The sequence below is a fragment of the Dreissena polymorpha genome, chromosome 5 (assembly GCF_020536995.1).
Source record: "Dreissena polymorpha isolate Duluth1 chromosome 5, UMN_Dpol_1.0, whole genome shotgun sequence".
In the NCBI taxonomy this organism is placed as follows: Eukaryota; Metazoa; Mollusca; class Bivalvia; order Myida; family Dreissenidae; genus Dreissena; species Dreissena polymorpha.
The window spans coordinates 2017909-2041858 of record NC_068359.1 but is presented as its reverse complement, the minus strand read 5'-3'; the positions used below and the strand labels follow the sequence as shown (position 1 = coordinate 2041858).

The following is a 23950-nucleotide window of genomic DNA, read 5'->3' as shown; positions in this document are numbered from 1 at the left end:
TGCCTTTGCAAGTTTTACATAATAGAAAATTTTCAAAACAAAGAACTGTAAATTGTCTTCAAGTATTGTGCCGATATTAATTGTTATTTTAGGAAAACTGAATTAAAAGTAGATTTGGTTTACTTTAAGATCAATTAATTTTTCAATGAATACTGCCCTGCCATGTTGATTTCTTGTTGTATGAACAACAGTGTCTATCCTCAATTTTCGGACACACCACAATTTCGGACAATTTGGATATTACCTTCCAACTCACAGGGATCGTTAGGTAAAAAATACTCTATTATACTATATACATATATACAAGGGATACAACTGTCAAATTTCCTGCACAACATCATGGTCTGAACAATAGCAAAAAAATCGCTTCCAAAAGCAATAATTACACCAAAAAAAACTGTATAACAACAGCTCAGACATTTATCTATCAGATAATAACTATGTTTATAGCAGTAAAAGTGTTCATAGTTGTGTTTGAAACGAAAGTTTAATGAAAAACGGTAACATTTTCAAAATGCGACACAGGTGTGCACACCCACTTTGACACATTTTGTTTCATAATTTAATAATTACAGAGAAGTTGAGCAAATTTTACCTTGTTTTATTATCCATAGACACTTTATTAATCAAAGTAGACACCTTCCATAATTGCATGTAACTGCATATATGCAAAATACCGTAAATATTAAATTTGTTTACATTTCTACTATCTTCAAGGATTTGTATGCAATTTGTCAGGTAATGTTACGTGTAACGTGACTGGTTGGATTTATTACTGCAGTGGAATTTCATCCAATCAAATCGCATGTTTGAAATACATGTGAATTATCCAAAATGAAAGTAAAACATTGTCATTGTGAAATTGAAGCAGATTGATGTGAATTTCTAGCAAAATATGCTTACTAAATAGTTATTATGTTCTATTTTACTATGAAAAAAAACTATCCAAGGAATATGTACCAGCAAACGAGCTTTATAATAAAGGAATACGAAAATTACTGCTAGAATTCTAAGTTTTCAGCTGTGCACACCTGTGTCCAAGTAAGGATTTTTGAGCATTTTGAATGAAACTTTCTCTCTTAGTTCAATGAAAAGCTTGTACTTTATTGCTAAGTGTATTATTTTCTGAAAGATAAATGTCTTGGCTGTTGTAATACAGTTTAATTGGTGTATTTATTGCGTTTGGAAGCAAATTTTTCGCTATTGTTTACACCATGGTTGTGTGCAGGAATTTTCACAGTTGTATCCCTTGTATATATATGTAGTATAATAGAATATTTTTACTTAACGGTCCCTATGTTCCAACTTGGTTTCTGGAAAACTTACATGAGTAACGGCTCAAACTGGCTTGAGTATTTAACAGAAAATACTTTCATATAAGGGCCATATGAGATATATTGGTGGTTCCAAACGAATAACATAACCAATTCTCGAAAAAAATACTGAAAAATCCAAAAAATGGTACTCAAAAGAGACCTTTTACAATTTATGATATGGCGTTCATTCCGAGTGCAAAGGTGAATAGCTGAAAAAGGAGAGTTCATTAAAGATAAATTTTCTGCTGACCTAATTTCGATTTCAAAATGCTCTGAAAGGTCAAAATACCTTCTACATTTGAAGGATATACATTTTTACAAATTACACCACTATTTCATATATATGTATCCAAGAGATATTCGAATGTGAATTCATAAAATCACATTATAATGCTCCACTGACTGTTTCTATTAAGTCCATAATTGGGTTTCTCTGTGATATCCAGTTATTTTCTGTGTTAAATGTACAGCTCTTGACAAAATATTATTAAACGTCAAGCAACAATTAACAAGCCCTAATAGTACCTGGTAAATATAAACTTATGAATGATAAAGTGCCTGGTCATATAAACTCAACATTATTTGAAGAACTAAAAACAATGTTATACAGCGTTTTTCCTCTATATAAAGTTGGTACCGTAAAACGGCACCATTCCCAATGAGACAATTTTTCACAATGTCAAAATAATAAATTTCCCAATTCAAAAAAATATCCCAATTTCCAAGAAAAAAATTGTTGACAAGTTGCATAATCACATGTTAATCCCTTTTGTCAAAATATCGAAGTCTACACAATACGTCAGTATACCTGCTAAGCGTATTTTCAAAACAACCAACACTTAATCCAGTTGTGTGCGGATTTTCTGTTTACTGAGTACTGTCTAAAGTATACGGATTCAATAATTAATCATCTAAAAACCGAAACAATGAAGATACGTGTACAGCATGTTTGATTTGAAATTAATTTTGAGGAAATGTCTATTCAAAATCCTTCATGATATAATTTAGTTAAAATGAACAACACACGTTGTAACCAAAAATAAAATATTTTAAATGTCTGTATGCTACTTTTTTTTTTTACAAAAATCAATACACCCACGCTTTCCATGCGGTTACATGACGTTTTACATAAGCAGGCTAGCATATTTTTCGTGCGCTTTTTATTGAAACAAAGAATGAACCGTACACACAAAATATACATGACTTGTGCACTGTTGATTTGAAGCTAGAATTTGATAACATGGCGTTATACCGGTAATTAAAATTCAAAATAATTAAGCGTGTTTTAGATTACAAATTTAATTATGGTCTAAGAGAATGCAACAAAACATTACAGTTTTTGGTAATTAAATAAATAATAATTCTGAAACTTCTTTACTTGGCGAAATAAATGTTATAGATGATAGTATGAAGAATAAATTGCATGATTTCCATGAGGATTACACTGGGTTGCCATCATCAGGCTTCTTAGTAACTGGCCATTATTTTTCCGCGGAGGAGTACACCGTAATGACTGATTAGTTTGTTCGGTACAGCAACACCACAGAACCACTAACACTATCCATTTATAGCGACACTGGGGTTTTCACGCATTAATGATTCACATTCGTTCTCGTCTTTAGTGCAATTGAGCCAAACTCTTATACTATACTACTCGTTCAGTAGTATGTAACCAATTTTGGGGTAAAATGAACACAACCGAACCAATTATCGGTACTGATTATCAAGCGCGCATTTATACAATTTTGACTTTTAAAACTTGGGATTATGTATCAAATATTGAGTCCAGTGCATAGTTGTCAGATGTTGTTTATAACAAAGTTTCAAAGATAGTCGAGTCTACTGATGCCAACCTTGTTCAGTCAGAGGCAGGTTATCCTATGGAATATGTGGATCAAGAGCCTCTATTTAGACCGTTGATCGTCAAGCTCAGCTTCAAGTGTAAATAAACTTAAAATAAGCGTTGATAGAAACAGGATTTTGCAGAAAATCATTCACCACTTTGATGTTAATATGCAACTTATTATTTGAACATGTTTTCTAAAGTTTTCAGCATAATTAATAAATTTCCCAATTTGTATGAAAACACGTCTTATTTTCCCAATTTGGCCAAAACCAGCAATAATTTCCCAAAGTAGTGAGGAAAAACGCTGTTATAAATTGTAGAACATCTAGTGATTTTTGTTTTTCTTAAAGGTTCAATTAATGGGTCGCCGTGGTGTAATGGATATGGTGTCCCCCTAGCGACCGAGAGGTCACGGGTTCGATCCCCACCGTGGGAGTGTTATTTAGATCTCCCCCAAAGACACCAAGTACTGGTTCTAGGCCCAGGAAATGGACTCCAGAGCGTTTATATAAGCCCTAGGCTTTCGGTGCAATCGAGCTGAAACAAATAGGTTTAAACTAATTAGTAATCATTTGACTGAATTTTTTATCAGAATACATTACTTTAGCTAGTTTTTTGTTGAAGATCGCTTAAATTTATATATAAATAATTTCTTAAAAGACCAGGTTGTCCTCTTTGGGTAGGAGTTAAACTTTTTAGGGACATCCCATGTAAAATATCCAATTACTAAATGGAATATTTATAATAATAATTATCAAGAATATTTTTAAATCACACAGACAGATTCACCATTTGTAATACATGTTTTAAAAATAATTGCGTGACATATTGACTCTAATTTGGACCAATTGATTATTCTTATTAAACACCCTTATTGTCAAAGACAAAGAAGAAAAATGCAACAAAATCTGAACCGACTCTCAATTTATGTTTTGACTGTTGACTTTTCGAATCCAGGGAAAACATATCACACATTACTCTGCATAAAAACTCGAAACTTTTTCCGATGCAAAATAGTTAAGTCAGTCTAGTATTGATCAATATTGACAGTAATATCACATGCTTTTCTCATTCATAACCTGTGCCTACCCAATCAATTGCACTTATTTTTATGAGTTACCTAAAGATTTTGATGTACTTGGAACTAACGTTTTATGATGCTTAATTGTATTTGAATGTTTAAAGTAAAATGCCTTCCGAAAAAGCAGCAGGCGAAATTTCTGAAAATGGCACAAGCAGCCAATCTTCAACGTTTATTAAACAAGAGGTGTGGTATACAGAAAAACATTTTTTGTTTAAAGTCATTGATTGTGATTACAATTTTATATTACCACAAGTGCATTTTAATAATCAATTACTCTCAATAACATAAATTGAGTATCTTTAAACAAATATAAACTTAAGTATTGTAATTGAATAAAGTCATGTAAGATCATCTTCATGGTATTAACATTGTTTTTTTATAGACATGTAGGTTTGTTTTTTTATGTAAAGTCACATAGTGTATTCTGAGATCTTAGATTGTTGAAATTTAAATTAATTGTATAGTAAACATTTGTCTATAGTTTGTTACAATTACAATAAATAAATGTTATCTAAAAAGTGTTTATCTCTTTATTATCAGGATCTTGCCAGTGGAAAGTGGTTGAAACTGAGTAATGTCTATTATGCTGACCCCACAGGCAGGCAGAGGTCTGTACCACTCATGCAGCTTTATTTAGACATTTACATATGATACAGTCATGTAGTTTTTAAAAATACCATTTGAAGGAATTTAATATCAATTTATTGAGTATAATTGAAGTTACATAGAGAATGGCATCATCTGCACCCTACTCCTTGTTGCTGCTTTCTTGTTGCAAAAAAACTAGAAATGGCGCGTCAGAGGCCAACGCGTAACCCCACAACGCATGTTTGACCCAGGGGTGCCCCATGGTTGGTAATGGGTACATGCATAGTTGAGATTGACCGTATTGTCATAAGAGAAGTTCAGTATCAATTAGAAGTGAATCTGTGTAGAAATGAAGAAATTATAGTAAAAGACAATTTTGGGTGGGTGTGGCCATGGTTGGTAAAGGGGCCATACATAGTTGAGATTGACCGTATTGTCATAAGAGATGTTCAGTATCAATTTGAAGTAAATCGGTGTAGAAATGAAGAAATTATAGTAAAAGGCAATTTTGGGTGGGCATGGCCTATGTGGGCGGGGCGCCCCAGAGTTGGTAATAGCCATGCATAGTTGAGATTGACTGTATGTCATAAAAGAGGTTCAGTATCAATTTGAAGTGAATCGGTGTAGAAATGAAGATATTATAGTAAAAGGCAATTTTGGGTGGGCGTGGCCTATTTGGGCGTGCGCCCCAGGGTTGGTAATGGGGCCATGCATAGTTGAGATTAACTGTATTGTCATAAGAGAGGTTCAGTATCAATTTGAAGTGAATCTGTGTAGAAATGAAGAAATTATAGTAAAAGGCAATTTTGGGTGGGCGTGGCCTATGTGGGTGTGGCCTATTATGGGCGGGGCGCCCCAGGGTTGGTAATGGGGTCATACATAGCTGAGATTGACCGTATTGTCATAAGAGAAGTTTAGTATCAATCAGAAGTGAATCTGTGTAGAAAAGAAGAAATTATAGTAAAGATAATTTTGGGTGGGTGTGGCCTATTATGGGCGGGGCGCCCCAGGGTTGGTAATGGGGCCTTACATAGTTGAGATTGACCGTATTGTCATAAGAGATGTTCAGTATCAATTTGAAGTAAATCAATGTAGAAATGAAGAAATTATAGTAAAAGGCAATTTTGGATGGGCGTGGCCAATGTGGGCGGGGCACCCCAGGGTTGGTAATGCCGCCATGCAAAGTTGAGATTGACCGTACTGTCATAAAAGAGGTTCAGTATCAATTTGAAGTGAATCGGTGTAGAGATGAAGAAATTATAGTAAAAGGCACTTTTGGGTGGGCATGGCCTATGTGGGCGGGGGGCCCCAGGGTTGGTAATGGGGCCATGCATAGTTGAGATTAACTGTATTGTCATAAGAGAGGTTCAGTATCAATTTTAAGTGAATCGGTGCAGAAATGAAGAAATTATGGTAAAAGGAATTTTTGGGTGGGTGTGGCCTATGAAGGGCAGGACGCCCCAGGGTTGGTAATGGGGCCATACATAGTTGAGATTGACCGTATTGTCATATGAGAAGTTCAGTATCAATTAGAAGTGAATTGGTGTAGAAATGAAGAAATTATAGTAAAAGATAATTTTGGGTGGGTGTGGCCTATTATGGGCGGGGCGCCCCAGGGTTGGTAATGGGGCCTTACATAGCTGAGATTGACCGTATTGTCATAAGAGAGGCTCGGTATCAATTTGAAGTAAATCGGTGCAGAAATGAAGAAGTTAATGTAAAATAACATAAAAAATGAGTGAAAATCTCTGACCCGGCTCCGCCCCAACCCCCATTACTTTTGACCTAGGAGTCAGATCAAAATTTCGTCACTGTCATCGTCGCACATATGCTCATAGCTACCATGTATGTAAGTTTCAAGGTTCTAGTGCTAATAGTGTAGGAGGAGCAGGTGGCCAGGACGGACAGACGTACATCAATACAATATCATCACTTTTTCTTCGAAAAGCGTGGGGATAATGAATATGTATACACCTATACTTAAACAATTATATAACTTCTTATTATGGCTCTGATATGTTATTTTTAGCTCACCTGAGCACAAAATGCTCAAGGTGAGCTATTGTGATCACCGTACCCGGTATATACTGTTTTGTGTGCTTTGCGTCTACAACTTAACAGTTGATACAACTCTAGAGACCTCTGTATTTAAAATCTAGTCTTGATTAAACAAGGTCAAAATGGTGATTCGAATAATGTTAAGACCAAGTTATAATCTGGGTATTGGCATTCAAAACTAGGTCAAATCTTAGAAACACTTTGTTACATTTCTTGGAAAAACTGTACGACTCAATTGTAATAAAACTTACATAGAAAGTTTATTTTGATATTTTCAAGGATTAATTCTTATCTGATTCACTTATGTCCAAAAACAAGGTCACCAAATCATATCTTCGAAAAATCTTGTTTACTTTTTAGAGGTCAAACTTATGACAAAATCATTATGGAACTTGGTTTGAATGTTTATTGCGGTGATATCTATGCTGAATTTGATTCTATGTAATGTGCATCAAAAAACAAGGTCAGCATGTCAAATCTAGGAAAACTTGTTACAGCTGTAGAGGCCAAGCGTGCTAAACAATCTTGATGAATTTTCTTGGGTTAATGACTCTAGGTTGGCGCTTAGAAAAAAAGTATTAGCCAAGTTTCAGCGTTATGATGACTATCCACATCATTGGCTAATTTCCTCTACACATTACTGTACCTGTGCTATGTGTGAGTCAAACAAATAATGAACTACAACATATAATAATAATAATAATAAATATGTGTAAGTGTACTCAATTAATACTCAGCTGATCTTTTTTTTTGGTATTCCAGAGTGTGGGAGGTCACAAGCAGGACTACAAAAGTTGCTGGGGATTTGCCAGATGGTTTGTTATGTAATTTTTAGCTCACCTGATTGCTCAGGTGAGCTTTTCTGACCGGTCTTTGTCCGTCGTATGTCCGTCCGTCCGTAAACATTTGCTCGTAAACACTCTAGAGGCCATATTTCATGTCGGATCTTCATGAAACTTGGTCAAAAGCTTTGCCCCAATAAAATCTCAGCCGAGTTCGTAACTGGGTTGTGCGGGGTCAAAAACTAGGTCACAAGTGGGCGGGGCATTTTTCTCTATATGTTGTGAAACATGTGAACACTCTAGAAGTCACATTTTTGGCCCAATTTTCATGAAATTTGGTCAGAACATTTGTTTCCTTGATATGAGAGTTGAGTTTGAAAATGGTTCCGGTCAGTTGAATAACATGGCTGCCAGGGGGAGGGGGGCAGTTTTCTTATATTTATATAGTAAAAAAAGCTTGTGAAATCACATTTTTTGCCCAATCATCATGAAACTTGGTACAAAGATTGGTTTTATTTATATCACATAATTAATGCCATAATTATTGCCCTTAGATTGTCCAAATGTTCATTATATTATACAAAATCCTTGTAAACACTCTAGAGGTCACAATTTTGTTTCAGATTTTATGAATCTTGGTCATAATATTTATTCTTGTAAGCAGAGTTTGATGTTTGGTAAGGGGGGGGGTCAACTCAAAATATAGGTCACCAGGTCAAATCTTACAAAAACAAAAACACTCCATATGCCAGAGTTTTGGTTCAATAATGATGAAACTTGACCAGGATGTTTGTCTGGACAATATCTAGGTCAAGTTTGACGTTTGGTAAAGATTGAATGAGCCGACTCCTCTTAGGTGAGCGAACTAGGGCCATCTTAGCCCTCTTGTTTAGCAATCTGGAAATCCACAGTTAATGGTAGCAAGCCAAAGCTCTTTTGGTTGTCCAAGTGCAGGGCTTGTGGGTTTGTGATTATTTCAACAACCATAAGTATCAGTGTCTTCATATTGCTGTAGGGATACATATATTGGACATTTACACCTATGTAATAATATTGGATGAGCATGGGTTTCAACACTGGTTGCATCAGCCAGGTCAATATGGTCCCAATATGAAAAGGGGATGATAGGAAATCTACATAAGGAAAATAATATGATATGAGTTGTTTTTTTATTGCACAGCCTGAGAAGACAATGAAGGAAATATTTAATTGAAAAATTATTGCACTGCTAATTTTACATTGAACATACATGTATGTTGTTTCTTTAAAGCCTAAAAAACACTGACTAATAATATTTGCTTTTGATGGATAATAGGAAATCTACTACAGGAACATGCTACATGTTACTGATTGTTTGCTCTCTTCCTCAGCTGTTGTGATCATACCGATTCTGAGAAGGAACTTGCACTACGACTGCACCATTCTTGTGAAGCAGTTCCGGCCTGCATTCTGCAAGTACACTATCGAATTCCCAGCAGGTATCAGCTATAGACAGTCGTGTGAACGAAGACAAAAAGTAGTTTTTATGCTCCCACAAAATCTTTTGGGGGAGCATATAGTCGCCGCTTCGTCTGTCCGTGCGTGTGTCCGTCTGTCCGTGCACAATTTTTGTCTGGGCTATTTCTCAGCAATTAATGACCGGAATTCAATTAAACTTTATGGGAAGCTTCACTACCAAGAGGAGATGTGCATATTATCAGCCGGTTCTGGTCGGATGATTTTTTACAGAGTTATGACCCTTTGAAATTTTCCATTAACTGTACATATAGTGCAATTCTTGTCCAGGCTATTTCTCAGCAACTAATGACCGGAATTCAATGAAACTATGGGAAGCTTCACTACCAAAAGGAGATGTGCATATTATCAGCCAGTTCTGATCGGATGATTTTTCACAGAGTTATGGCCCTTTGAAATTTTCCATTAACTGTACATATAGTGCAATTCTTGTCCGGGCTATTTCTCAACAACTAATGACTGGAATTCAATAAAACTTTATGGGAAGCTTTACTACCAAGAGGAGATGTGCATTATATCAGCCGGTTCTCGTCGGATGATTTTTCACAGAGTTATGGTCCTTTGAAATTTTCCATTGTACATATAGTGCAATTCTTGTCGGAGCTATTTCTCAGCAACTTATTACGGGAATTCAATGAAACTTTATGGGAATCTTCACTACCAACAGGAGATGTGCATATTATCAGCCGGTAATGGTCGGATGATTTTTCATAGAGTTATGGCCCTTTGAAATTTTCTATAAACTGTACATATAGTGCAATACTTGTTCGGGCTATTTCTCCCCAACTACTGACTGGAATTCATTGAAGCTTTATGGGAAGCTTAACTACCTCGAGGAGATGCGCATGTTATTTGTGGGTTCTGGTTAGATGATTTATTTAGAGAGTTATGGCCCTTTGAAATTTTTAAGTTGCTAAACCATCCATCGTATTATTTTGTCCAAAGTTATGCCCCTCAAGACGTTTTCTTTTATCTGAATATATAGTGCAATATTGTGAAAAAATAACCCTTTGGGGAGCATCACCCGTCTTCGACGGTTTCTTGTGTCATTCCGTGGTTACCTCGAAGATTATCCTAGTTAAGACTATATCAGCTATAGACTGCCATGTTTACCTTAGTAGATAATTAGAGACCGCTTTTTTGCTGTTTAGACCACAATAAGATTAATCATTCTGTGGCCACATTTAAGTTTATCCTGTAGTTGTGACTCCGTATTTTTTACATAGAAAATACAAAATTTGATAATTGTGTTTTCATTGTCAAGTTTACCCTAGTAAACCCTTGTGATGACCACAGTTTTTTTATGAATGTCATAAATAAATTAACTGATCTAGTCAAATCACAATAAACATTGTTTCAAATATAATCATAGATGTTAAGATGATTTTTTCTCATGCCAAGATTCTGACCTTGGTGTAATGGGGTTTGTCTCTGGTGTCAGCATACTTGCCTTAGTTGTATGTCACACATCTGCTCTCCAGTTTGATAAAACTTGAACGAAATGTTATTTGGATGGTTCCTCACTGCAGTTGTTGAAACGTTTCAGTCTGTTGAACAAGATCCCTGCATTAGAAATGAAAAAATCTGTAAATTATTCTGCAGGCTTACTGGACCCGAATGAGACTGTAGAGACTTGTGCCAAGCGTGAGCTCAAGGAAGAGACTGGATATACTGGAGTGGTCAAACATAGTACCCCAGGTAACACACTGTTATGAGACTGGATATACTGGAGTGGTCAAACATAGCACCCCAGGTAACACATTGGAATGAGACTGGATATACTGGAGTGGTCAAACATAGCACCCCAGGTAACACATTGGAATGAGACTGGATATACTGGAGTGGTCAAACAAAGCACCCCAGGTAACACACTGTTATGAGACTGGATATACTAGAGTGGTCAAACATAGTACCCCAGGTAACACATTGGAATGAGACTGGATATACTGGAGTGGTCAAACATAGCACCCAGGTAACACACTGTTATGAGACTGGATATACTGGAGTGGTCAAACATAGCACCCCAGGTAGCACATTGGAATGAGACTGGATATACTGGAGTGGTCAAACATAGCACCCCAGGTAACACATTGGAATGAGACTGGATATACTGGAGTGGTCAAACATAGCACCCCAGGTAACACACTGTTATGAGACTGGATATACTAGAGTGGTCAAACATAGTACCCCAGGTAACACACTGTTATGAGACTGGATATACTGGAGTGGTCGAACATAGCACCCCCCAGGTAACACATTGGAATGAGACTGGATATACTGGAGTGGTCAAACATAGCCCCCCAGGTAACACATTGTTATGAGACTGGATATACTGGAGTGGTCAAACATAGTACCCAGGTAACACACTGTTATGAGACTGGATATACTGGAGTGGTCAAACATAGCACCCCAGGTAACACATTGCTATTAGACTGGATATACTGGAGTGGTCAAACATAGTACCCAGGTAACACACTGTTATGAGACTGGCTATACTGGAGTGGTCAAACATAGTACCCCAGGTAACACATTGTTATGAGACTGGATATACTGGAGTGGTCAAACTTAGTACCCCAGGTAACACACTGTTATGAGACTGGATATACTGGAGTGGTCAAACATAGTACCCCAGGTAACACATTGGAATGAGACTGGATATACTGGAGTGGTAAAACATAGTACCCCAGGTAACACACTGTTATGAGACTGGATATACTGGAGTGGTCAAACATAGCACCCCAGGTAACACATTGTTATGAGACTGGATATACTGGAGTGGTCAAACATAGTACCCCAGGTAACACACTGTTATGAGACTGGATATACTGGAGTGGTCAAACATAGTACCCCAGGTAACACACTGTTATGAGACTGGATATACTGGAGTGGTCAAACATAGTACCCCAGGTAACACACTGTTATGAGACTGGATATACTGGAGTGGTCAAACATAGTACCCCAGGTAACACACTGTTATGAGACTGGATATACTGGAGTGGTCAAACATAGTACCCCAGGTAACACATTGGAATGAGACTGGATATACTGGAGTGGTCAAACATAGTACCCCAGGTAACACATTGGAATGAGACTGGATATACTGGAGTGGTCAAACATAGTACCCCAGGTAACACACTATTATGAGACTGGATATACTGGAGTGGTCAAACATAGTACCCAGGTAACACACTGTTATGAGACTGGATGTACTGGAGTGGTCAAACATAGCACCGCAGGTAACACACTGTTATGAGACTGGATATACTGGAGTGGTCAAACATAGTACCCCAGGTAACACACTGTTATGAGACTGGATATACTGGAGTGGTCAAACATAGTACCCCAGGTAACTGGCTGTTATGAGACTGGATATACTGGAGTGGTCAAACATAGCACCCCAGGTAACACATTGGAATGAGACTGGATATACTGGAGTGGTCAAACATAGTACCCCAGGTAACACACTGTTATGAGACTGGATATACTGGAGTGGTCAAACATAGTACCCCAGGTAATTGGCTGTTATGAGACTGGATATACTGGAGTGGTCAAACATAGCACCCCAGGTAACACACTGTTATGAGACTGGATATACTGGAGTGGTCAAACATAGTACCCCAGGTAACACACTGTTATGAGACTGGATATACTGGAGTGGTCAAACATAGCACCCCAGGTAACACACTGTTATGAGACTGGATATACTGGAGTGGTCAAACATAGCACCGCAGGTAACACACTGTTATGAGACTGGATATACTGGAGTGGTCAAACATAGTACCCCAGGTAACACATTGGAATGAGACTGGATATACTGGAGTGGTCAAACATAGCACCCCAGGTAACACACTGTTATGAGACTGGATATACTGGAGTGGTCAAACATAGCACCCCAGGTAACACACTGTTATGAGACTGGATATACTGGAGTGGTCAAACATAGTACCCAGGTAACACACTGTTATGAGACTGGATATACTGGAGTGGTCAAACATAGTACCCCAGGTAACACATTGGAATGAGACTGGATATACTGGAGTGGTCAAACATAGTACTCCAGGTAACACACTGTTATGAGACTGGATATACTGGAGTGGTCAAACATAGTACCCCAGGTAACACATTGGAATGAGACTGGATATACTGGAGTGGTCAAACATAGTACCCCAGGTAACACATTGTTATGAGACTGGATATACTGGAGTGATCAAACATAGCACAGCAGGTAACACACTGTTATGAGACTGGATATACTGGAGTGGTCAAACATAGCACCCCAGGTAACACACTGTTATGAGACTGGATATACTGGAGTGGTCAAACATAGCACCCCAGGTAAAACATTGTTATGAGACTGGATATACTGGAGTGGTCAAACATAGTACCCAGGTAACACATTGGAATGAGACTGGATATACTGGAGTGGTCAAACATAGCACCCCAGGTAACACACTGTTATGAGACTGGATATACTGGAGTGGTCAAACATAGTACCCCAGGTAACACACTGTTATGAGACTGGATATACTGGAGTGGTCAAACATAGTACCCAGGTAACACACTGTTATGAGACTGGATATACTGGAGTGGTCAAACATAGCACCCCAGGTAACACATTGGAATGAGACTGGGTATACTGGAGTGGTCAAACATAGCACCCCAGGTAATTCACTGTTATGAGACTGGATATACTGGAGTGGTCAAACATAGCACCACAAGTAACACACTGTTATGAGACTGGATATTCTGGAGTGGTCAAACACAGCATCCCAGGTAACACACTGTAGTAAGACTGGATATACTGGAGTGGTCAAACATAGTACCCAGGTAACACACTGTTATGAGACTGGATATACTGGAGTTGTCAAACATGGTACCCCAGGTAACACACTGTTATGAGACTGGATATACTGGAGTGGTCAAACATAGTACCCCAGGTAACACACTGTTATGAGACTGGATATACTGGAGTGGTAAAACATAGCACCGCAGGTAACACACTGTTATGAGACTGGATATACTGGAGTGGTCAAACATAGTACCCCAGGTAACACACTGTTATGAGACTGGAAATACTGGAGTGGTCAAACATAGTACCCCAGGTAACACACTGTTATGAGACTGGATATACTGGAGTGGTCAAACATAGCACAGCAGGTAACACACTGTTATGAGACTGGATATACTGGAGTGGTGAAACATAGCACCCCAGGTAACACACTGTTATGAGACTGGATATACTGGAGTGGTCAAACATAGCACCCCAGGTAACACATTGTTATGAGACTGGATATACTGGAGTGGTCAAACATAGCACCCCAGGTAACACATTGGAATGAGACTGGATATACTGGAGTGGTCAAACATAGCACCCCAGGTAACACACTGTTTTGAGACTGGATATATTGGAGTGGTCAAACATAGTACCCCAGGTAACACACTGTTATGAGACTGGATATACTGGAGTGGTCAAACATAGTACCCAGGTAACACACTGTTATGAGACTGGATATACTGGAGTGGTCAAACATAGCACCCCAGGTAACACATTGGAATGAGACTGGGTATACTGGAGTGGTCAAACATAGCACCCCAGGTAATTCACTGTTATGAGACTTGATATACTGGAGTGGTCAAACATAGTACCGCAGGTAACACACTGTTATGAGACTGGATATACTGGAATGGTCAAACATAGCATCCCAGGTAACACACTGTTATGAGACTGGATATACTGGAGTGGTCAAACATAGTACCCAGGTAACACACTGTTATGAGACTGGATATACTGGAGTTGTCAAACATGGTACCCCAGGTAACACACTGTTATAAGACTGGATATACTGGAGTGGTCAAACATAGTACCCCAGGTAACACACTGTTATGAGACTGGATATACTGGAGTGGTCAAACATTGCACCCCAGGTAACACACTGTTATGAGACTGGATATACTGGAGTGGTCAAATATAGTACCCCAGGTAACACATTGTTATGAGACTGGATATACTGGAGTGGTCAAACATAGCACCCCAGGTAACACACTGTTATGAGACTGGATATACTGGAGTGGTCAAACATAGTACCCCAGGTAACACATTGTTATGTGACTGGATACACTGGAGTGGTCAAACATAGTACCCAGGTAACACATTGGAATGAGACTGGGTATACTGGAGTGGTCAAACATAGCACCCCAGGTAACACACTGTTATGAGACTGGATATACTGGAGTGGTCAAACATAGTACCCCAGGTAACACACTGTTATGAGACTGGATATACTGGAGTGGTCAAACATAGTACCCAGGTAACACACTGTTATGAGACTGGATATACTGGAGTGGTCAAACATAGTACCCAGGTAACACACTGTTATGAGACTGGATATACTGGAGTGGTCAAACATAGTACCCCAGGTAACACATTGGAATGAGACTGGATATACTGGAGTGGTCAAACATAGTACTCCAGGTAACACACTGTTATGAGACTGGATATACTGGAGTGGTCAAACATAGTACCCCAGGTAACACATTGGAATGAGACTGGATATACTGGAGTGGTCAAACATAGTACCCCAGGTAACACATTGTTATGAGACTGGATATACTGGAGTGATCAAACATAGCACAGCAGGTAACACACTGTTATGAGACTGGATATACTGGAGTGGTCAAACATAGCACCCCAGGTAACACACTGTTATGAGACTGGATATACTGGAGTGGTCAAACATAGCACCCCAGGTAAAACATTGTTATGAGACTGGATATACTGGAGTGGTCAAACATAGTACCCAGGTAACACATTGGAATGAGACTGGATATACTGGAGTGGTCAAACATAGCACCCCAGGTAACACACTGTTATGAGACTGGATATACTGGAGTGGTCAAACATAGTACCCCAGGTAACACACTGTTATGAGACTGGATATACTGGAGTGGTCAAACATAGTACCCAGGTAACACACTGTTATGAGACTGGATATACTGGAGTGGTCAAACATAGCACCCCAGGTAACACATTGGAATGAGACTGGGTATACTGGAGTGGTCAAACATAGCACCCCAGGTAATTCACTGTTATGAGACTGGATATACTGGAGTGGTCAAACATAGCACCACAAGTAACACACTGTTATGAGACTGGATATTCTGGAGTGGTCAAACACAGCATCCCAGGTAACACACTGTAGTAAGACTGGATATACTGGAGTGGTCAAACATAGTACCCAGGTAACACACTGTTATGAGACTGGATATACTGGAGTTGTCAAACATGGTACCCCAGGTAACACACTGTTATGAGACTGGATATACTGGAGTGGTCAAACATAGTACCCCAGGTAACACACTGTTATGAGACTGGATATACTGGAGTGGTAAAACATAGCACCGCAGGTAACACACTGTTATGAGACTGGATATACTGGAGTGGTCAAACATAGTACCCCAGGTAACACACTGTTATGAGACTGGAAATACTGGAGTGGTCAAACATAGTACCCCAGGTAACACACTGTTATGAGACTGGATATACTGGAGTGGTCAAACATAGCACAGCAGGTAACACACTGTTATGAGACTGGATATACTGGAGTGGTGAAACATAGCACCCCAGGTAACACACTGTTATGAGACTGGATATACTGGAGTGGTCAAACATAGCACCCCAGGTAACACATTGTTATGAGACTGGATATACTGGAGTGGTCAAACATAGCACCCCAGGTAACACATTGGAATGAGACTGGATATACTGGAGTGGTCAAACATAGCACCCCAGGTAACACACTGTTTTGAGACTGGATATATTGGAGTGGTCAAACATAGTACCCCAGGTAACACACTGTTATGAGACTGGATATACTGGAGTGGTCAAACATAGTACCCAGGTAACACACTGTTATGAGACTGGATATACTGGAGTGGTCAAACATAGCACCCCAGGTAACACATTGGAATGAGACTGGGTATACTGGAGTGGTCAAACATAGCACCCCAGGTAATTCACTGTTATGAGACTTGATATACTGGAGTGGTCAAACATAGTACCGCAGGTAACACACTGTTATGAGACTGGATATACTGGAATGGTCAAACATAGCATCCCAGGTAACACACTGTTATGAGACTGGATATACTGGAGTGGTCAAACATAGTACCCAGGTAACACACTGTTATGAGACTGGATATACTGGAGTTGTCAAACATGGTACCCCAGGTAACACACTGTTATAAGACTGGATATACTGGAGTGGTCAAACATAGTACCCCAGGTAACACACTGTTATGAGACTGGATATACTGGAGTGGTCAAACATTGCACCCCAGGTAACACACTGTTATGAGACTGGATATACTGGAGTGGTCAAATATAGTACCCCAGGTAACACATTGTTATGAGACTGGATATACTGGAGTGGTCAAACATAGCACCCCAGGTAACACACTGTTATGAGACTGGATATACTGGAGTGGTCAAACATAGTACCCCAGGTAACACATTGTTATGTGACTGGATACACTGGAGTGGTCAAACATAGTACCCAGGTAACACATTGGAATGAGACTGGGTATACTAGAGTGGTCAAACATAGCACCCCAGGTAACACACTGTTATGAGACTGGATATACTGGAGTGGTCAAACATAGTACCCCAGGTAACACACTGTTATGAGACTGGATATACTGGAGTGGTCAAACATAGTACCCAGGTAACACACTGTTATGAGACTGGATATACTGGAGTGGTCAAACATAGCACCGCAGGTAACACACTGTTATGAGACTGGATATACTGGAGTGGTCAAACATAGTACCCCAGGTAACACACTGTTATGAGACTGGATATACTGGAGTGGTCAAACATAGTACCCCAGGTAACACACTGTTATGAGACTGGATATACTGGAGTGGTCAAACATAGCACCCCAGGTAACACACTGTTATGAGACTGGATATACTGGAGTGGTCAAACATAGTACCCCAGGTAACACACTGTTATGAGACTGGATATACTGGAGTGGTCAAACATAGTACCCAGGTAACACACTGTTATGAGACTGGATATACTGGAGTGGTCAAACATAGCACCCCAGGTAACACACTGTTATGAGACTGGATATACTGGAGTGGTCAAACATAGTACCCCAGGTAACACACTGTTATGAGACTGGATATACTGGAGTGGTCAAACATAGTACCCAGGTAACACATTGGAATGAGACTGGATATACTGGAGTGGTCAAACATAGCACCCCAGGTAACACACTGTTATGAGACTGGATATACTGGAGTGGTCAAACATAGTACCCCAGGTAACACACTGTTATGAGACTGGATATACTGGAGTGGTCAAACATAGCACCGCAGGTAACACACTGTTATGAGACTGGATATACTGGAGTGGTCAAACATAGTACCCCAGGTAACACACTGTTATGAGACTGGATATACTGGAGTGGTCAAACATAGTACCCCAGGTAACACACTGTTATTAGACTGGATATACTGGATTGGTCAAACATAGTACCCCAGGTAACACACTGTTATGAGACTGGATATACTGGAGTGGTCAAACATAGTATCCCATGTAACACACTGTTATGAGACTGGATATACTGGAGTGGTCAAATATAGTACCCAGGTAACACACTGTTATGAGACTGGATATACTGGAGTGGTCAAACATAGCACCCCAGGTAACACACTGTTATGAGACTGGATATACTGGAGTGGTCAAACATAGTACCCCAGGTAACACACTGTTATGAGACTGGATATACTGGAGTGGTCAAACATAGTACCCCAGTTAACACACTGTTATGAGACTGGATATACTGGAGTGGGCAAACATAGCACCCCAGGTAACACAATGTTATGAGACTGGATATACTGGAGTGGTCAAACATAGCACCCCAGGTAACACATTGTTATGAGACTGGATATATTGGAGTGGTCAAACATAGCACCGCAGGTAACACACTGTTATGAGACTGGATATACTGGAGTGGTCAAACATAGTACCCCAGGTAACACATTGGAATGAGACTGGATATACTGGAGTGGTCAAACATAGCACCCCAGGTAACACACTGTTATGAGACTGGATATACTGGAGTGGTCAAACATAGCACCCCAGGTAACACACTGTTATGAGACTGTATATACTGGAGTGGTCAAACATAGTACCCAGGTAACACACTGTTATGAGACTGGATATACTGGAGTGGTCAAACATAGTACCCCAGGTAACACATTGGAATGAGACTGGATATACTGGAGTGGTCAAACATAGCACCCCAGGTAACACATTGTTATGAGACTGGATATACTAAAGTGGTCAAACATAGTACCCAGGTAACACATTGGAATGAGACTGGATATACTGGAGTGGTCAAACATAGTACCCCAGGTAACACACTGTTATGAGACTGGATATACTGGAGTGGTCAAACATAGTACCCCAGGTAACACATTGGAATGAGACTGGATATACTGGAGTGGTCAAACATTGCACCGCAGGTAACACATTGGAATGAGACTGGATATACTGGAGTGGTCAAACATAGCACCCCAGGTAACACATTGGAATGAGACTGGATATACTGGAGTGGTCAAACATAGCACCCCAGGTAACACACTGTTATGAGACTGGATATACTGGAGTGGTCAAACATAGTACCCAGGTAACACATTGGAATGAGACTGGGTATACTGGAGTGGTCAAACATAGCACCCCAGGTAACACACTGTTATGAGACTGGATATACTGGAGTGGTCAAACATAGTACCCCAGGTAACACACTGTTATGAGACTGGATATACTGGAGTGGTCAAACATAGCACCCCAGGTAACACACTGTTATGAGACTGGATATACTGGAGTGGTCAAACATAGTACCCCAGGTAACACACTGTTATGAGACTGGATATACTGGAGTGGTCAAACATAGTACCCAGGTAACACACTGTTATGAGACTGGATATACTGGAGTGGTCAAACATAGCACCCCAGGTAACACACTGTTATGAGACTGGATATACTGGAGTGGTCAAACATAGTACCCCAGGTAACACACTGTTATGAGACTGGATATACTGGAGTGGTCAAACATAGTACCCAGGTAACACATTGGAATGAGACTGGATATACTGGAGTGGTCAAACATAGCACCCCAGGTGACACACTGTTATGAGACTGGATATACTGGAGTGGTCAAACATAGTACCCCAGGTAACACACTGTTATGAGACTGGATATACTGGAGTGGTCAAACATAGCACCGCAGGTAACACACTGTTATGAGACTGGATATACTGGAGTGGTCAAACATAGTACCCCAGGTAACACACTGTTATGAGACTGGATATACTGGAGTGGTCAAACATAGTACCCCAGGTAACACACTGTTATTAGACTGGATATACTGGATTGGTCAAACATAGTACCCCAGGTAACACACTGTTATGAGACTGGATATACTGGAGTGGTCAAACATAGTATCCCATGTAACACACTGTTATGAGACTGGATATACTGGAGTGGTCAAATATAGTACCCAGGTAACACACTGTTATGAGACTGGATATACTGGAGTGGTCAAACATAGCACCCCAGGTAACACACTGTTATGAGACTGGATATACTGGAGTGGTCAAACATAGTACCCCAGGTAACACACTGTTATGAGACTGGATATACTGGAGTGGTCAAACATAGTACCCCAGGTAACACACTGTTATGAGACTGGATATACTGGAGTGGGCAAACATAGCACCCCAGGTAACACAATGTTATGAGACTGGATATACTGGAGTGGTCAAACATAGCACCCCAGGTAACACATTGTTATGAGACTGGATATATTGGAGTGGTCAAACATAGCACCGCAGGTAACACACTGTTATGAGACTGGATATACTGGAGTGGTCAAACATAGTACCCCAGGTAACACATTGGAATGAGACTGGATATACTGGAGTGGTCAAACATAGCACCCCAGGTAACACACTGTTATGAGACTGGATATACTGGAGTGGTCAAACATAGCACCCCAGGTAACACACTGTTATGAGACTGGATATACTGGAGTGGTCAAACATAGTACCCAGGTAACACACTGTTATGAGACTGGATATACTGGAGTGGTCAAACATAGTACCCCAGGTAACACATTGGAATGAGACTGGATATACTGGAGTGGTCAAACATAGCACCCCAGGTAACACATTGTTATGAGACTGGATATACTAAAGTGGTCAAACATAGTACCCAGGTAACACATTGGAATGAGACTGGATATACTGGAGTGGTCAAACATAGTACCCCAGGTAACACACTGTTATGAGACTGGATATACTGGAGTGGTCAAACATAGTACCCCAGGTAACACATTGGAATGAGACTGGATATACTGGAGTGGTCAAACATTGCACCGCAGGTAACACATTGGAATGAGACTGGATATACTGGAGTGGTCAAACATAGCACCCCAGGTAACACATTGGAATGAGACTGGATATACTGGAGTGGTCAAACATAGCACCCCAGGTAACACACTGTTATGAGACTGGATATACTGGAGTGGTCAAACATAGTACCCAGGTAACACATTGGAATGAGACTGGATATACTGGAGTGGTCAAACATAGTACCCAGTTAACACACTGTTATGAGACTGGATATACTGGAGTGGTCAAACATAGCACCCCAGGTAACACACTGTTATGACACTGGATATACTGGAGTGGTCAAACATAGTACCCAGTTAACACACTGTTATGAGACTGGATATACTGGAGTGGTCAAACATAGTACCCCAGGTAACACACTGTTATGAGACTGGATATACTGGAGTGGTTAAACATAGCACCCCAGGTAACACACTGTTATGAGACTGGATATACTGGAGTGGTCAAACATAGTACCCCAGGTAACACACTGTTATGAGACTGGATATACTGGAGTGGTCAAACATAGTACCCAGGTAACACATTGTTATGAGACTGGATATATTGGAGTGGTCAAACATAGCACCGCAGGTAACACACTGTTATGAGACTGGATATACTGGAGTGGTCAAACATAGTACCCCAGGTAACACATTGGAATGAGACTGGATATACTGGAGTGGTCAAACATAGCACCCCAGGTAACACACTGTTATGAGACTGGATATACTGGAGTGGTCAACATAGCACCCCAGGTAACACACTGTTATGAGACTGGATATACTGGAGTGGTCAAACATAGTACCCCAGGTAACACACTGTTATGAGACTGGATATACTGGAGTGGTCAAACATAGCACCCCAGGTAACACACTGTTATGAGACTGGATATACTGGAGTGGTCAAACATAGTACCCCAGGTAACACACTGTTATGAGACTGGATATACTGGAGTGGTCAAACATAGTACCCAGGTAACACACTGTTATGAGACTGATATACTGGAGTGGTCAAACATAGCACCCCAGGTGACACACTGTTATGAGACTGGATATACTGGAGTGGTCAAACATAGTACCCCAGGTAACACACTGTTATGAGACTGGATATACTGGAGTGGTCAAACATAGCACCGCAGGTAACACACTGTTATGAGACTGGATATACTGGAGTGGTCAAACATAGTACCCCAGGTAACACACTGTTATGAGACTGGATATACTGGAGTGGTCAAACATAGTACCCCAGGTAACACACTGTTATTAGACTGGATATACTGGATTGGTCAAACATAGTACCCCAGGTAACACACTGTTATGAGACTGGATATACTGGAGTGGTCAAACATAGTATCCCATGTAACACACTGTTATGAGACTGGATATACTGGAGTGGTCAAATATAGTACCCAGGTAACACACTGTTATGAGACTGGATATACTGGAGTGGTCAAACATAGCACCCCAGGTAACACACTGTTATGAGACTGGATATACTGGAGTGGTCAAACATAGTACCCCAGGTAACACACTGTTATGAGACTGGATATACTGGAGTGGTCAAACATAGTACCCCAGGTAACACACTGTTATGAGACTGGATATACTGGAGTGGGCAAACATAGCACCCCAGGTAACACAATGTTATGAGACTGGATATACTGGAGTGGTCAAACATAGCACCCCAGGTAACACATTGTTATGAGACTGGATATATTGGAGTGGTCAAACATAGCACCGCAGGTAACACACTGTTATGAGACTGGATATACTGGAGTGGTCAAACATAGTACCCCAGGTAACACATTGGAATGAGACTGGATATACTGGAGTGGTCAAACATAGCACCCCAGGTAACACACTGTTATGAGACTGGATATACTGGAGTGGTCAAACATAGCACCCCAGGTAACACACTGTTATGAGACTGGATATACTGGAGTGGTCAAACATAGTACCCAGGTAACACACTGTTATGAGACTGGATATACTGGAGTGGTCAAACATAGTACCCCAGGTAACACATTGGAATGAGACTGGATATACTGGAGTGGTCAAACATAGCACCCCAGGTAACACATTGTTATGAGACTGGATATACTAAAGTGGTCAAACATAGTACCCAGGTAACACATTGGAATGAGACTGGATATACTGGAGTGGTCAAACATAGTACCCCAGGTAACACACTGTTATGAGACTGGATATACTGGAGTGGTCAAACATAGTACCCCAGGTAACACATTGGAATGAGACTGGATATACTGGAGTGGTCAAACATTGCACCGCAGGTAACACATTGG

At 40.0% G+C, this 23950-nt stretch overlaps 1 protein-coding gene across 7 annotated transcripts in view; it reads left to right on the top strand.

Annotated features, from left to right (window-relative positions):
• LOC127881839 (ADP-sugar pyrophosphatase-like) overlaps nt 1–23950 on the top strand; it is a 38215-nt gene continuing 14265 nt past the window's right edge. For 2 of the 7 annotated variants that reach the window (XM_052429982.1, XM_052429981.1), the window contains exons 1-6: nt 1266–1517; nt 4348–4429; nt 4787–4854; nt 7655–7707; nt 9045–9152; nt 10792–10887. In XM_052429982.1, the coding sequence (XP_052285942.1) occupies nt 1459–1517; nt 4348–4429; nt 4787–4854; nt 7655–7707; nt 9045–9152; nt 10792–10887 (466 nt within the window). In that variant the 5' untranslated portion in view covers nt 1266–1458. Of the gene's footprint in view, nt 269–489; nt 1042–1265; nt 1518–4347; nt 4430–4786; nt 4855–7654; nt 7708–9044; nt 9153–10791; nt 10888–23950 lie in introns of those variants that run through there. The other 5 variants (XM_052429984.1, XM_052429985.1, XM_052429986.1 and 2 more) reach the window with 5 other exon arrangements.